At 38.3% G+C, this 16,783-nt stretch overlaps 1 protein-coding gene across 3 annotated transcripts in view; it reads left to right on the top strand.

Annotated features, from left to right (window-relative positions):
- LOC121385611 (protein TANC1-like) overlaps positions 1 to 16,783 on the top strand; it is a 175,190-nt gene that overhangs the window by 121,781 nt on the left and 36,626 nt on the right. For 2 of the 3 annotated variants that reach the window (XM_041516357.1, XM_041516355.1), the window contains 4 exons: positions 1,235 to 1,356; positions 1,742 to 1,883; positions 8,183 to 9,320; positions 10,114 to 10,134. In XM_041516357.1, the coding sequence (XP_041372291.1) occupies positions 1,235 to 1,356; positions 1,742 to 1,883; positions 8,183 to 9,320; positions 10,114 to 10,134 (1,423 nt within the window). The remainder of the gene's footprint in view (positions 1 to 1,234; positions 1,357 to 1,741; positions 1,884 to 8,182; positions 9,321 to 10,113; positions 10,135 to 16,783) is intronic. The other variant, XM_041516356.1, reaches the window with a different exon arrangement.

The raw sequence follows: 16,783 nt of genomic DNA, 5'->3' as shown, positions 1-16,783 counted from the left end.
CTTTTTTTTCTTTTTTGTAGTCCAGTGGTAAAGTGTTCGCTTGATGCGTGGTTAGTCTAGGGTAGATCTCGTTTAGCCAGTGCACCACGATTGGTATATCAATGGCCATGGTATGTGTTATCCTGTCTGTGGGATGTGCATATACAAAATCCCTTGCTGCTAACAGAAAAATGTAGCGGGTTTCCTATCTAAGACTGTATGTCAAAATGACCAGATGTTTGACATCCAATAGCCGATGATTACATAAATCAAGGAGTGGGATCTAGCTCCATCGGTAGAGCTGGGGTGGGATCTAGCTCCGTCGGTAGAGCTGGGGCGGGATGTAGCTCCGTCGGTAGAGCTGGGGCGGGATGTAGCTCCGTCGGTAGAGCTGGGGCGGGATCTAGCTCTGTCGGTAGACCTGGGGCGGGATGTAGCTCCGTCGGTAGAGCTGGGGCGGGATGTAGCTCCGTCGGTAGAGCTGGGGCGGGATGTAGCTCCGTCGGTAGAGCTGGGGCGGGATGTAGCCTAGTGGTAAAGCGTTCACTTGATTCGCGTCGGTCGGGGCGGGATCTAGCTTTAAGATCGATCCCCTTCGGTCAAGATCTAGCTCAGTCGGTAGAGCTGGGGCGGGATGTGTTAAACAGTCGGTAGAGCTGGGGCGGGATGTAGCTCCGTCGGTAGAGCTGGGGCGGGATGTAGCCTAGTGGTAAAGCGTTCACTTGATTCGCGGTCGGTTTAAGATCGATCCCCTTCGGTCAAGAAGTGTTACACGACTGGTATTATATTAAAGGCCATGGTATGTGCTGTCCTGTCTGAACGTGCATATAAAAAATCCCTTTCTGCTAATGGAAAAAAATAGCCGGTTTCTTTTGAAGGCTACTTGTCACAATTATTGTATGTTTGACATCCAGTAGATTAATAAATCAGTGTGCTCTAATGATAAATAAAAGAAAACTTATAACTTTATTCAGTAAGCATGAATCTTTATGGTGGAAGTTACATATACTTAAGGCTAAGGGATCAATCATTTTCATAAATTCGGCCCAGTTCTTAGATATTGTAGAATTCTAATTTTCACATTCCTTAAAATGATACATCATCCAGCTGAATGATTTTATTATTACCACCATGACAGATGCTTTTAAAAGGTTATTTCACCAGGTGGTCTATTGCTGTATGTGAAATTGTATACAGAAGAAATGGTGTGATTTAAATATATACAACTCAGTCTGTTTTGCCTTTTTGTTCACAGTGAGATTCACCCCAATACGACCTCCACAGTTGCGAATGTCACCGATTACGTTCGAAATTCCTCATCAAGATGGAAAACCAGTGTTTATTGGTCGGGAGTGGTTGTACTCAGAAATAGAAATGGTATTTCTAAACACAACATTTTCTTCGTTTTAAAACATACCATTTGTGTGTGAGAATGGTTTTTAAGATAATAACTGATGCTTCTAACGACCATATGGAAATGGCTGGGCTGGCTCTGAATCAGAAGAACATTTCGCTAAATTATCTATTATAACTTTAAAAATTGCAGAAACCCAGTTATTTTCGAACAAAATACTAATTATTACATTAAAATATTTTGCCAAAATTAAAATACAATTTTCACTATTTGTTTTTAAAATTTGCTTTTGTCAAATTGTTGGCAAAAATAGTGAAAAAAGTTAATTGGTCGGGCAACCAGAACCACATGTATTTTTTTTATTTGGACTAAACACTGAGCTGTTACTGACACATTCCTTTCATTCAGGTGCTAAACGGTGAGTCGAAGTCGCGGAGTCCAGGGGTCGTACTGCAAGGTCACATCGGTAGCGGCAAGACGGCCATCGTGGAGCAACTCGTCGACTACAGTTGCTTCGGGGACGGCAAGGGAGGCATCGTCTGTAACGGAGGTGGGAGTTTATATAACACTTAGTCTGTAACGGAGGTGGGAGTTTATATAACACTTAGTCTGTAACGGAGGTGGGAGTTTATATAACACTTAGTCTGTAACGGAGGTGGGAGTTTATATAACACTTAGTCTGTAACGGAGGTGGGAGTTAATATGACACTTAGTCTGTAACGGAGGTGGGAGTTAATATAACACTTTGTCTGTAACGGAGGTGGGAGTTAATATAACACTTAGTCTGTAACGGAGGTGGAAGTTTATATAACACTTAGTCTGTAACGGAGGTGGGAGTTAATATAACACTTTGTCTGTAACGGAGGTGGGAGTTAATATAACACTTAGTCTGTAACGGAGGTGGGAGTTTATATAACACTTTGTCTGTAACGGAGGTGGGAGTTTATATAACACTTAGTCTGTAACGGAGGTGGGAGTTTATATAACACTTAGTCTGTAACGGAGGTGGGAGTTTATATAACACTTAGTCTGTAACGGAGGTGGGAGTTAATATAACACTTAGTCTGTAACGGAGGTGGGAGTTAATATAACACTTTGTCTGTAACGGAGGTGGGAGTTAATATAACACTTAGTCTGTAACGGAGGTGGAAGTTTATATAACACTTAGTCTGTAACGGAGGTGGGAGTTAATATAACACTTTGTCTGTAACGGAGGTGGGAGTTAATATAACACTTAGTAACACAGTATATGTAACACATCGTCTGTAATGGAGGTGGGAGTTAATATAACAATTAGTAACACAGTACATGTAACACATCGTCTGTAACGGAGGTGAGAGTTAATATAACACTTAGTAACACAGTACATGTAACACATCGTCTGTAACGGAGGTGGGAGTTTATATAACACTTAGTAGCACAATACATGTAACACATCGTCTGTAACGGAGGTGGGAGTTAATATAACACTTAGTAACACAGTACATGTAACACATCGTCTGTAACGGAGGTGGGAGTTAATATAACACTTAGTAACACAGTACATGTAACACATCGTCTGTAACGGAGGTGGGAGTTAATATAACACTTAGTAGCACAGTACATGTAACACATCGTCTGTAACGGAGGTGGGAGTTAATATAACACTTAGTAACACAGTACATGTAACACATCGTCTGTAACGGAGGTGGGAGTTCATATAACACTTAGTAACACAGTACATGTAACACATCGTCTGTAACGGAGGTGGGAGTTCATATAACACTTAGTAACACAGTACATGTAACACATCGTCTGTAACGGAGGTGGGAGTTAATATAACACTTAGTAACACAGTACATGTAACACATCGTCTGTACATGTAACACATCGTACTGTAACGGTAGGAGGTGGGAGTTCATATAACACTTAGTAACACAGTACATGTAACACATCGTCTGTAACGGAGGTGGGAGTTCATATAACACTTAGTAACACAGTACATGTAACACATCGTCTGTAACGGAGGTGGGAGTTAATATAACACTTAGTAACACAGTACATGTAACACATCGTCTGTAACGGAGGTGGGAGTTAATATAACACTTAGTAACACAATACATGTAACACACCGTCTGTAACGGAGGTGGGAGTTAATATAACACTTAGTAACACAATACATGTAAGACATCGTCTGTAACGGAGGTGGGAGTTAATATAACACTTAGTAACACAGTACATGTAACACATGTAACACATCGTCTGTAACGGAGGTGGGAGTTCATATAACACTTAGTAACACAGTACATGTAACACATCGTCTGTAACGGAGGTGGGAGTTAATATAACACTTAGTAGCACAATACATGTAAGACATCTTCTGTAACGGAGGTGGGAGTTAATATAACACTTAGTAGCACAGTACATGTAACACATCTTCTGTTACGGAGGTGGGAGTTCATATAACACTTAGTAACACAGTACATGTAACACATCTTCTGTTACGGAGGTGGGAGTTCATATAACACTTAGTACCACAGTACATGTAACACATCGTCTGTAACGGAGGTGGGAGTTCATATAACACTTAGTACCACAGTACATGTAACACATCGTCTGTAACGGAGGTGGGAGTTAATATAACACTTAGTAACACAGTACATGTAACACATCGTCTGTAACGGAGCTGGGAGTTAATATAACACTTAGTAGCACAGTACATGTAAGACATCTTCTGTTACGGAGGTGGGAGTTAATATAACACTTAGTAACACAGTACATGTAACACATCGTCTGTAACGGAGGTGGGAGTTAATATAACACTTAGTAACACAGTACATGTAACACATCGTCTGTAACGGAGGTGGGAGTTAATATAACACTTAGTAACACAGTACATGTAACACATCGTCTGTAACGGAGGTGGGAGTTAATATAACACTTAGTAACACAGTACATGTAACACATCGTCTGTAACGGAGGTGGGAGTTAATATAACACTTAGTAACACAGTACATGTAACACATCGTCTGTAACGGAGGTGGGAGTTAATATAACACTTAGTAACACAGTACATGTAACACATCGTCTGTAACGGAGGTGGGAGTTAATATAACACTTAGTAGCACAGTACATGTAACACATCGTCTGTAACGGAGCTGGGAGTTAATATAACACTTAGTAGCACAGTACATGTAAGAGATCTTCTGTTACGGAGGTGGGAGTTAATATAACACTTAGTAGCACAGTACATGTAACACATCGTCTGTAACGGAGGTGGGAGTTAATATAACACTTAGTAACACAGTACATGTAACACATCGTCTGTAACGGAGGTGGGAGTTAATATAACACTTAGTAGCACAGTACATGTAACACATCGTCTGTAACGGAGGTGGGAGTTAATATAACACTTAGTAGCACAGTACATGTAACACATCGTCTGTAACGGAGGTGGGAGTTAATATAACACTTAGTAGCACAGTACATGTAACACATCTTCTGTTACGGAGGTGGGAGTTCATATAACACTTAGTAACACAGTACATGTAACACATCTTCTGTTACGGAGGTGGGAGTTAATATAACACTTAGTAGCACAGTACATGTAACACATCGTCTGTAACGGAGGTGGGAGTTCATATAACACTTAGTAACACAGTACATGTAACACATCGTCTGTAACGGAGGTGGGAGTTAATATAACACTTAGTAACACAGTACATGTAACACATCGTCTGTAACGGAGGTGGGAGTTAATATAACACTTAGTAACACAGTACATGTAACACATCGTCTGTAACGGAGGTGGGAGTTAATATAACACTTAGTAACACAGTACATGTAACACATCGTCTGTAACGGAGGTGGGAGTTAATATAACACTTAGTAGCACAGTACATGTAACACATCTTCTGTTACGGAGGTGGGAGTTCATATAACACTTAGTAACACAGTACATGTAACACATCGTCTGTAACGGAGGTGGGAGTTAATATAACACTTAGTAACACAGTACATGTAACACATCGTCTGTAACGGAGGTGGGAGTTAATATAACACTTAGTAACACAGTACATGTAACACATCGTCTGTAACGGAGGTGGGAGTTAATATAACACTTAGTATATAACACTTAGTAGCACAGTACATGTAAGACATCGTCTGTAACGGAGCTGGGAGTTAATATAACACTTAGTAGCACAGTACATGTAACACATCTTCTGTTACGGAGGTGGGAGTTAATATAACACTTAGTAGCACAGTACATGTAACACATCTTCTGTTACGGAGGTGGGAGTTCATATAACACTTAGTAACACAGTACATGTAACACATCGTCTGTAACGGAGGTGGGAGTTAATATAACACTTAGTAGCACAGTACATGTAACACATCGTCTGTAACGGAGGTGGGAGTTAATATAACACTTAGTAGCACAGTACATGTAACACATCTTCTGTTACGGAGGTGGGAGTTAATATAACACTTAGTAGCACAGTACATGCACAGTACATGTAAGACATCTTCTGTTACGGAGGTGGGAGTTAATATAACACTTAGTAGCACAGTACATGTAACACATCTTCTGTTACGGAGGTGGGAGTTCATATAACACTTAGTAACACAGTACATGTAACACATCGTCTGTAACGGAGGTGGGAGTTCATATAACACTTAGTAACACAGTACATGTAACACATCGTCTGTAACGGAGGTGGGAGTTCATATAACACTTAGTAACACAGTACATGTAACACATCGTCTGTAACGGAGGTGGGAGTTAATATAACACTTAGTAACACAGTACATGTAACACATCGTCTGTAACGGAGGTGGGAGTTAATATAACACTTAGTAGCACAGTACATGTAACACATCGTCTGTAACGGAGGTGGGAGTTAATATAACACTTAGTAGCACAGTACATGTAACACATCGTCTGTAACGGAGGTGGGAGTTCATATAACATATAACACTTAGTAGCACAGTACATGTAACACATCGTCTGTAACGGAGGTGGGAGTTCATATAACACTTAGTAACACAGTACATGTAACACATCGTCTGTAACGGAGGTGGGAGTTCATATAACACTTAGTAACACAGTACATGTAACACATCGTCTGTAACGGAGGTGGGAGTTCATATAACACTTAGTAACACAGTACATGTAACACATCGTCTGTAACGGAGGTGGGAGTTCATATAACACTTAGTAACACAGTACATGTAACACATCGTCTGTAACGGAGGTGGGAGTTCATATAACACTTGGTAACACAGTACATGTAACACATCGTCTGTAACGGAGGTGGGAGTTCATATAACACTTGGTAACACAGTACATGTAACACATCGTCTGTAACGGAGGTGGGAGTTCATATAACACTTGGTAACACAGTACATGTAACACATCGTCTGTAACGGAGGTGGGAGTTAATATAACACTTAGTAACACAGTACATGTAACACACCGTCTGTAACGGAGGTGGGAGTTAATATAACACTTAGTAACACAATACATGTAACACATAGTCTGTAACGGAGGTGAGAGTTAATATAACACTTAGTAACACAATACATGTAACATCGTCTGTAACGGAGGTGGGAGTTAATATAACACTTAGTAACACAATACATGTAACACATCGTCTGTAACGGAGGTGGGAGTTAATATAACACTTAGTAACACAATACATGTAACACATCGTCTGTAACGGAGGTGGGAGTTATTATAACACTTAGTAACACAATACATGTAACACATCGTCTGTAACAGAGGTGGGAGTTAATATAACACTTAGTAACAATACATGTAACACATCGTCTGTAACGGAGGTGGGAGTTAATATAACACTTAGTAACACAGTACATGTAACACATCGTCTGTAACGGAGGTGGGAGTTAATATAACACTTAGTAACACAATACATGTAACACATCTTTTGAAAATTAATTCTAGATTAGGGCTCGCTCTTTCCTTTTCTATTTAATTCAATAATTTAGGCTTTTGTTCAACTTTAACCTATTTAGTTTATAGTCCTTCCCACTGGGAATGCCTTTTTTTCCTACTATGGAATTTACTACAAGTTTTTTTTCTTTTTTTTCTGAACTAATTGTTTTGTAAATTGCACACAAAAATAGCATTTTGTTTTTTATTTCCAAAACACTTACTTTTCTTCTTATGTGAAACAAAACTAAAATTATTTACAAAAAAAGATTTTTGTAGGATGATGGGAGACAGATTATATGTTGTACTAAACCATATAACTTCTGACTGGGTTAAAGTTGGAGGTGCATTGAACATTTGATAGAGCAGTTAATACCACAAGTCCTGCTAGTGGTGATAAATTTGAGAGAGTTTGTTGTAAAATAAATTAGATTGATCTCGGAAAAATATGTTTGCAATTTTGTTTCATCTATTTACCACTGTGTCTAGTAGTCTTGTGCTTGAAATATGTATGTGGTACCTGTAAAAAAAAGTATTAAAATTATGTGAGAAACTAGGCGTGTTGTAAAAACATCCTGTTATACCGAAAATGAGTCATGAAAGATACCATTTTCTTCAGTTAATACTTTGAGGTAGGGGTTGTAGTTCTGATATTTATGGGTCATAGTTTGGTAGATATATTGCATATAGTGTTTTTAAACACAAACGTTAATGTGGTCGCCTATGGAATTTTAATTGGTATAGTCCAACCTATAGCACATATTCAGTGCATAATAAAAAAAGATTATGAGTTTTGTCATTTAATTAAATTAAACTATACTATTTGATTTTTAAACACAAATGTTAATTTGGTCACCTGTGGAATTTTATGTGGTATAGTACACCCTATATTAATACTTGTTTTGACCTACTTTCAGACCTGCACAATGGCTACAACCACAGCCCGCCGGCCACACTGTCGTCGACGCCCCAGTCAAGCCCACACTCCAGTCTGAGCGCATCGTCGTCGCTGAGTCTCAACTACGATGCGCTGAAGAGTCTTGGCTCGCAGGTCGTCGCCTACCACTTCTGCCAGGCTGACAACAACGTCACATGCATGGTGCCCGACTTCGTGCACAGCATCGCGGCGCTGATGACGCGGTCCCCGCAGCTGTGCGCATACCGGAACCTCCTGCTGCAGGAACCGCAGCTACAACACCTCCTCAGCCTAAAGGAGTGCATCCAGAACCCGTCGCTGTCCTTTGTCAGGGGGATACTCGAGCCGCTGAGAACGCTGAAGAACAGCAGGAAAATAGACTCGGAGAGTTGTCTTCTCTTGGTGGACTCGCTGAACGAGGCGGAGTTTCACAAACCGGATTACGGCGATACGATTGCCTCGTTTCTGTGTCGTCATGCCAACAAGTTTCCCCCATGGTTGAAGGTGGTCGTGACGGTTCAGTCGGTGCTTCAGGAGATTACGAGGACGCTACCGTTTCATCGGATTCATATTGATAAGATGTCAAACGAGATGGTCGCCCGGGATCTACTGGAGTACGTCAGTTACCGCGTGAACTCGGACACGTGCATTCGGAACAACATCGCGCTCAATGGGAAGCTGGAACAGACGACGATACAGAGGTTCTGTTGCCACGTGCAGTCGCTGAGTAAAGGCTGTTTTCTCTACTGTCATCTTGTTCTCGATCTCATTCAAAAGGGTCACGTGGTCTTGAAGAGCTCAAACTACAAAATCTTGCCCGTTAACATTTCGGAGATCTTTCTCCTGCACTTCAACTTGAAGTTCCCGAGTGTGCGGTCGTTTGAGAAAATCTCATCAATTCTCGGCGTGTGTCTCGCGTCGCTGTATCCCTTGACGATGGAGGCCATTTACATGACAGTCAATTCGGGTTACGTGACGCGATTCGTTCCGTGGGAAGACTTTCTCAACCGGATGTCGGTTCTGTCTGGTTTTCTGTACCAGAGGCATGACAGTACGTTCATGTTCTTTCACCCGGCGTTCAGGGAGTGGCTTATTCGACGAGATGATACAGATTCACCCAAATTTTTATGTGATTTACGGTAAGTTTATTTTTTATGTGCGTGTGTGTGTGTGAAATTTTAACTGGTGTTTTGTCACTGCTGCCCAACACCAGATAAAGTTGATTATTTTAGTGATATATTGTGATACATACTTTGCTACTGATACAATACTGATTTGCCCAAATTTTTATGTGATTTACGGTAGATTTATTTGTTATGTTTATGTGTGTGTGAAATTTCAACTGCTATTTTGTCACTATTTGTGTGAACGATACATGAACAAAGCTATCGTTATCATAGCTTTCAGAGTCTGCTCTGTTAAACATACATATATAGTGTTTTCTCTAGCTTGTTTTAGCATGGTGCAGCACCATGCCTCAATAGTCTAGCACCATCTTGCCTTAATCTGCATCATGCTGCCCTGAGATTAAACAAGCCTTTTTCAGTAATTAATTCTAAAATTGCCTTTATAAAACGCCCCAAAAGGTATTACTAATTAATAAAATATGCCTTTTACATCTTTTACCATTCATTTATTAAAGCAAGCGCATAAATTACATTAATGTTTATTTCAATTAATTTTTGTGTATTTTTAATGAAAAAAAAGTGACCCGAAAATGGTGAAAATGCACCAACAGTGTTTGGTCTACCATGCCTTGCCTAATTTCTAGGGAAATCATTAATATGTCTGAGCCAGGTAACTCAACTGTTACACAAAATTAGCCGACTCTGGTTATTTTAAACTTTGAAATATTGTTCCCTGAAATGAGATTAATTATTAATTATTGCGACATTTTTCTTAAGTACTGTTTTCTTCTTTTCTTGCATGCAGCAGTGCCGAGTTTGACTACAGGTAAGGTTTCTGGGTATTGCAGCTTCATTCACCTTGTTTCAACACGTTGACCTTTTGTTTTACGCATGTGTTAGGGGTCAAATCCCCAAACCCCACCCGTGCATTTAGCCAATTTATTGGTTTGAGCTGGACTGTCATTCAACATAATTCCTTATGACATCAGCCAATGGTTGTTGATGAGGGAGGGGGAGGAGGAGGTGTTCATCATTTTGAGTAGTACACTGGCCAGTTTATTACTATATATTAGTTTGTGCTGAGTGGAGGCTGGGTGTGGGGATGGGTAGGTGGTGGTGGGATTTGTCATTTTGTATCACTCCCCATCAGCGTCTGTGTATTCTGTGTGTTTTTGGTCCACCTAATATTTGTATATTTCTAGTTGCTCAAATTTTATTTTATTTTCTAATTAATATTTTAAAAAATCATACTAAGAAATTTCTTGGAGGTTTAATCTGGTTTGATTTAGTATTACACAACGAAATGCCAACACATACGTAAAGGTCTGCACTCTGTCTAATATACGTAATCTAAATGATTTTATTTATAAAACTAAAATATCACTAAAATCGCTTTCATCACAATTTGCTACATCCTTCCATTTTAGCATTGTAACCTTCCGCCTTTATTGTGGGATGATCCGTCAGTGGCCGCATTGGTGCACCATGATTGGTACATCATTGGCTGTGGTATGCACTATCCTGTCTGGGATGGTGCATACAAAAAATCCCTTGCTACTAATGGAAACAATTAGCAGGTTTCTTCTCTAAGACTATTTATCAAAATTAACAAATGTTGGACATCCAACTGCCGATGATTAATAAATCAGTGTGCTCTAGTGGAGTCATTAAACAAAAGAAACTTTAATCATCACTATTTACTACATCCCTACATTTTGGCGGTAACCAAACACCTTCAATGGGACTGTATTACAAGTCTGCTTGTTCTTTACATTTCGTTATGTCCCTCTTTACTAGTAGCTGTTTAATATGTTCATATATTACCCATAGGAGCTTTAATATATGGGGTAATATATATATATATATATATATATATATATTTTCCTGATAATTGTACAGTGTGCAGAATGCTTCAACAGCCACTGATTGGCTGACTTAAACATTATGACGTTTGGTTGGTTGTTTGCCACGGCCAGAATTTGACTTTCATTCATTTAATGTTTCTATTAATGAGTCAGATTACACATATACTGTATGTAATACGATCTACATAGATTTACAGAAACATTTTCACTCATTTCTTTCATAAATATGAAATGCTATGTTTTCATAAGCAGTGGCTTTAATAGCAAAGAAAAATAATTATTTTCCAATACAACCAAATTTGTATTATTTTGTAATGTAAACATTTGGCTCTAAACAGAATGCTGTTACACAATGATGTCACTTACATGGCGTCATGGACTGCACGCAAGGTTATATGACATAATGGCTGATGGCTTTATTGTAGACAGCAGAGGAATTTTTACATTAAAAATAAGTTAAAAGTGACAGTGGGTAATAAAGATAATAACCAACTCACTACGAGGAGTTGTCTGTCCCTCATGAATGAATGTTGTGAAACCCTTGCCAGAGGCTTGGATTTACAACATTGATGTATCGGACTGTTCCATTATTTACCAAGGTAAGAGGCAGGTAATTAGTAATGAGCTCAGCCATGTGTTGTATTGTTAAAGTCATCGGCCTTATGGGATGTATGTCGCTTGGGAGGAAACCTTGCCAGAGGCTTGGATTTACAACATTGCTGTATCGGACTGTTCCATTATTGACCCAGGTAAGAGGCAGGTAATTAGTAATGAGCTCAGCCATGTGTTGTATTGTTAAAGTCATCGGCCTTATGGGATGTATGTCGCTTGGGAGGAAACCTTGCCAGAGGCTTGGATTTACAACATTGATGTATCGGACTGTTCCATTATTGACCAAGGTAAGAGGCAGGTAATTAGTAATGAGCTCAGCCATGTATTGTTAAAGTCATCGGCCTTATGGGATGTATGTCGCTTGGGAGGAAACCTTTGGGACAGATAATTCATAATTCCTCGTAGCTCATTAATTATTCTCTAAATATTAACATTAATATACACTGATGGAAAGAAATAAGGAAACACATTAAATTGTAGACCAAATTTAAGTCACAACTAGCATAGTAATGTCTGTATTTCATACCAGTCAACTTCTGATAATATGAGATGATTTTTGATGCAGTAATTATTTCTTGTTGCTATCTGTGTGATCCTTTATTTCTTTCCATCAGTATAGTAAAGGGCTACTGGTAAAAGTGACTTAATGTAAAAAACTGAGTTGATGAAGGTGACAGAATGACGTCGAAACTTACACGCATCGAGTAAATTGTGACGAAACTGAGTAAATTGTGACGAAACTGAGTAAACTGTGACGAGACCGAGTAAACTGTTACGAAACCGAGTAAATTGTGACGAAACCGAGTAAACTGTTACGAAACCGAGTAAATTGTGATGAAACCGAGTAAATTGTGACGAAACCGAGTAAACTGATGAAACCGAGTAAATTGTGATGAAACTAAGTAAACTGTGACGAAACCGAGTAAATTGTAACAAAACTGAGTAAGTTGTGACGAAACTGATTTATGTTAAAGAATTCCTAAGTTGGAACTTTAATACAGTGTTTTGGAATATCCCTGTTATGGTAATCTGGATAAAAGTGTTTAACTTTAAGACTGGAAACATAATTTCATATGCACTGATGTTTCTTTAAGGTTTTTCATAATCTCTGGCAATTAACATGTTCAACCTATATTTTAGCTGTAAAATTACTGCACATTATTAATTAATAACTACATTAGTGTAATCTTACTAAACAATTAATGAAAATTGTGAATTAGTGAATTATTTATGTAATCTGTCAAGTTGAGAACATATGTTCTGATAATCAATCATAATTGAACATTGATTGATCATAATATTCCATAATTGATTGTTGCGGAAAATGCTAAATGTAATTAAGGATTGTCTTTTATTTATTATTTATGTTCATCGGGGTATGCATGAACAAAACAAATGATCCGCAAACTGTGAATCGCCGAAGCTGTTTGGGTGCATACCCAGATGAACATAAAAGCAATAATAGACTATCCTTATAATTAAATTTAAAACATACCTACTAATAATAACGTTAAGAGTTTTTTTTTTTAGTTCTAAACAATAACGCTCCATATAAGACAAACTATCAAAATAAAATGATGTCATCAGATACGACATTCCTTAACAACACAGTGCCTGGTATTGAATCATTTTGTTCTGCAGTGCCTGGTATTGAATCATTTTGTTCTGCAGTGCCTGGTATTGAATCATTTCATTCTGCAGTGCCTGGTATTGAATCATTTTGTTCTGCAGTGCCTGGTATTGAATCGTTTTGTTCTGCAGTGCCTGGTATTGAATTGTTTCATTCTGAAAGAAAGAAAGAAGTGTTTTATTTAACGACGCACTCAACACATTTTATTTACGGTTATATGGCGTCAGACATATGGTTAAGGACCACACAGATTTTGAGAGGAAACCCGCTGTCGCCACTACATGGGCTACTCTTCCGATTGGCAGCAAGGGATCTTTTATTTGCGCTTCCCACAGGCAGGATAGCACAAACCATGGCCTTTGTTGAACCAGTTATGGATCACTGGTCGGTGCAAGTGGTTTACATCTACCCATTGAGCCTTGCGGAGCACTCACTCAGGGTTTGGAGTCGGTATCTGGATTAAAAATCCCATGTCTCGACTGGGATCCGAACCCAGTACCTACCAGCCTGTAGACCGATGGCCTGCCACGACGCCACCGAGGCCAGTGTTTCATTCTGAAGTGCCTGGTATTGAATAATTTCATTCTGCAGTTCCTGGTTATGAATTATTTTGTTACTCGGTGCCTGGTATTGAATGATTTCGTTATGCAGTGTCTGATATTAAATCACTTTGTTACACAGTGTCTGGTATTGAAGCACTTTGTTACTCAGTGCCTGGTATTGAATCACTTTGTTACTCAGTGCCTGGTATTGAATCACTTTGTTACTCAGTGCCTGGTATTGAATCACTTTGTTACACAGTGTCTGGTATTGAATCACTTTGTTACACAGTGTCTGGTATTGAATCACTTTGTTACTCAGTGTCTGGTATTGAATCACTTTGTTACACAGTGTCTGGTATTGAATCACTTTGTTACACAGTGTCTGATATTGAATCACTTTTCTTACACAGTGTCTGGTATTGAATCACTTTGTTACACAGTGTCTGATATTGAATCACTTTTCTTACACAGTGTCTGGTATTGAATCACTTTGTTACTTAGTGTCTGATATTGAATCACTTTGTTACACAGTGCCCCTGGTATTGAATCACTTTGTTACTTAGTGTCTGGTATTGAATCACTTTGTTACTTAGTGTCTGGTATTGAATCACTTTGTTACACAGTGCCTGGTATTGAATCACTTTGTTACTCAGTGCCTGGTATTGAATCACTTTGTTACACAGTGTCTGGTATTGAATCACTTTGTTACACAGTGTCTGGTATTAAATCACTTTGTTACTCAGTGTCTGATATTGAATCACTTTGTTACTTAGTGTCTGATATTGAATCACTCTGTCATACAATGTCTGATATTGAATCACTTTGTTACTCAGTGTCTGGTATTGAATCACTTTGTCATACAGTGTCTGATATTGAATCACTTTGTTATACAGTGTCTGATATTGAATCACTTTGTTACTCAGTGTCTGGTATTGAATCATTTTGTCATACAGTGTCTGATATTGAATCACTTTGTTACACAGTGTCTGGTATTAAATCACTTTGTTACTCAGTGTCTGATATTGAATCACTTTGTTACTTAGTGTCTGATATTGAATCACTCTGTCATACAATGTCTGATATTGAATCACTTTGTTACTCAGTGTCTGGTATTGAATCACTTTGTCATACAGTGTCTGATATTGAATCACTTTGTTATACAGTGTCTGATATTGAATCACTTTGTTACTCAGTGTCTGGTATTGAATCATTTTGTCATACAATGCCTGGTATTGAATCACTTTGTCATACAGTGTCTGATATTGAATCACTTTGTTACACAGTGCCTGGTATTAAATCACTTTGTTACACAGTGTCTGGTATTGAATCATTTTGTTACTCAGTGTCTGGTATTGAATCACTTTTTTACTCAGTGTCTGGTATTGAATCACTTTGTTACACAGTGTCTGATATTGAATCACTTTGTTACTTAGTGTCTGGTATTGAATCACTTTGTCATACAGTGTCTGATATTGAATCACTTTGTTACTCAGTGTCTGGTATTGAATCACTTTTTTACTCAGTGTCTGGTATTGAATCACTTTGTTACACAGTGTCTGATATTGAATCACTTTGTTACTTAGTGTCTGGTATTGAATCACTTTGTCATACAGTGTCTGATATTGAATCACTTTGTTACTCAGTGTCTGGTATTGAATCACTTTGTCATACAGTGTCTGATATTGAATCACTTTGTCATACAGTGTCTGATATTGAATCACTTTGTTACTCAGTGTCTGCATGGTATTGAATCATTTTGTCATACAGTGTCTGATATTGAATCACTTTGTTACTCAGTGTCTGGTATTGAATCATTTTGTCATACAATGCCTGGTATACTGAATCATTTCATTATAAATTGCCTGATGCTTTATAGATTGCTTAAAAGCAAAAAAAAAAAAAGCAAAAAAAAAAAGAAGATGATACTATAGATCAGAATCTATTATATATGCATTAGATTATTATACTCTCTTAGTATGCATTTTAATAGAAGAGGAAGTGAATCTAAAAAAGAGCAGACTTTTGCTGATCTGTCATAACTTTGATGTTAAAGTTTGTTGTATGCCTCATTTAGGGCGACTTGATGAGCAGGGCAGTAGTGTCAGGGGAAGGGGCATCATCAAAACACACTTGGCCCTTTTTTCTTTTTTTTCTTTTGTTGTTTGTTACATTACAATTACATATGAAGGAGAATATATATATATATATATTATACAGTAGAATCTCATTGGCTCGAACACTGTTGGTGCATCAAAGTCTGTTCGACCCATTGGGTAGTTTGAACCATGCATTTGGCCATTGTCTGGTGCTTCTGTAACACAAAAACCAATCGGAACACCTCGCATATTTCCATAAAACTGGCTTGGGCGAGATGGTCCGATTGACTCATGAGTAACGAAGTCACCGTCAAATGTCGGATGAGATATATATTTGTAACAATTATTTATCACTGTTAAATAAACAAATAACAAACGCACTTGTATTTATAAATATTTATTAATTTTAAAAGTCGTTCTTTATTATGCCGACGCTCATGCATAGAGTAGCAATTAAAATGATTAAAGTAAACCTGTGTGGTATGCTGTGACTCACCGGTTGATTAGTGTTACTTGAAAAGTTCATTCATCTAACGATTACTGCATTACAACTGCACGTCTGTACTTGAAAGATAATTACTGACAGGTGCTAAATAAACAACATGATAAGCCGGCATATGATCAATGATTAATTTGTTCTACTTAAAGATTCAATTCCGAATTTATAATAACTTACTTTGTGATTGACGTGAAAGGGCCGATGAAAAAATTCCTACATAAATTATTTGTT

This window comes from Gigantopelta aegis, chromosome 11 (assembly GCF_016097555.1).
Source record: "Gigantopelta aegis isolate Gae_Host chromosome 11, Gae_host_genome, whole genome shotgun sequence".
NCBI lineage: Eukaryota > Metazoa > Mollusca > Gastropoda > Neomphalida > Peltospiridae > Gigantopelta > Gigantopelta aegis.
Note: the sequence above shows the minus strand (reverse complement) of the source record. Positions and strands in the feature narration are given on the sequence as shown.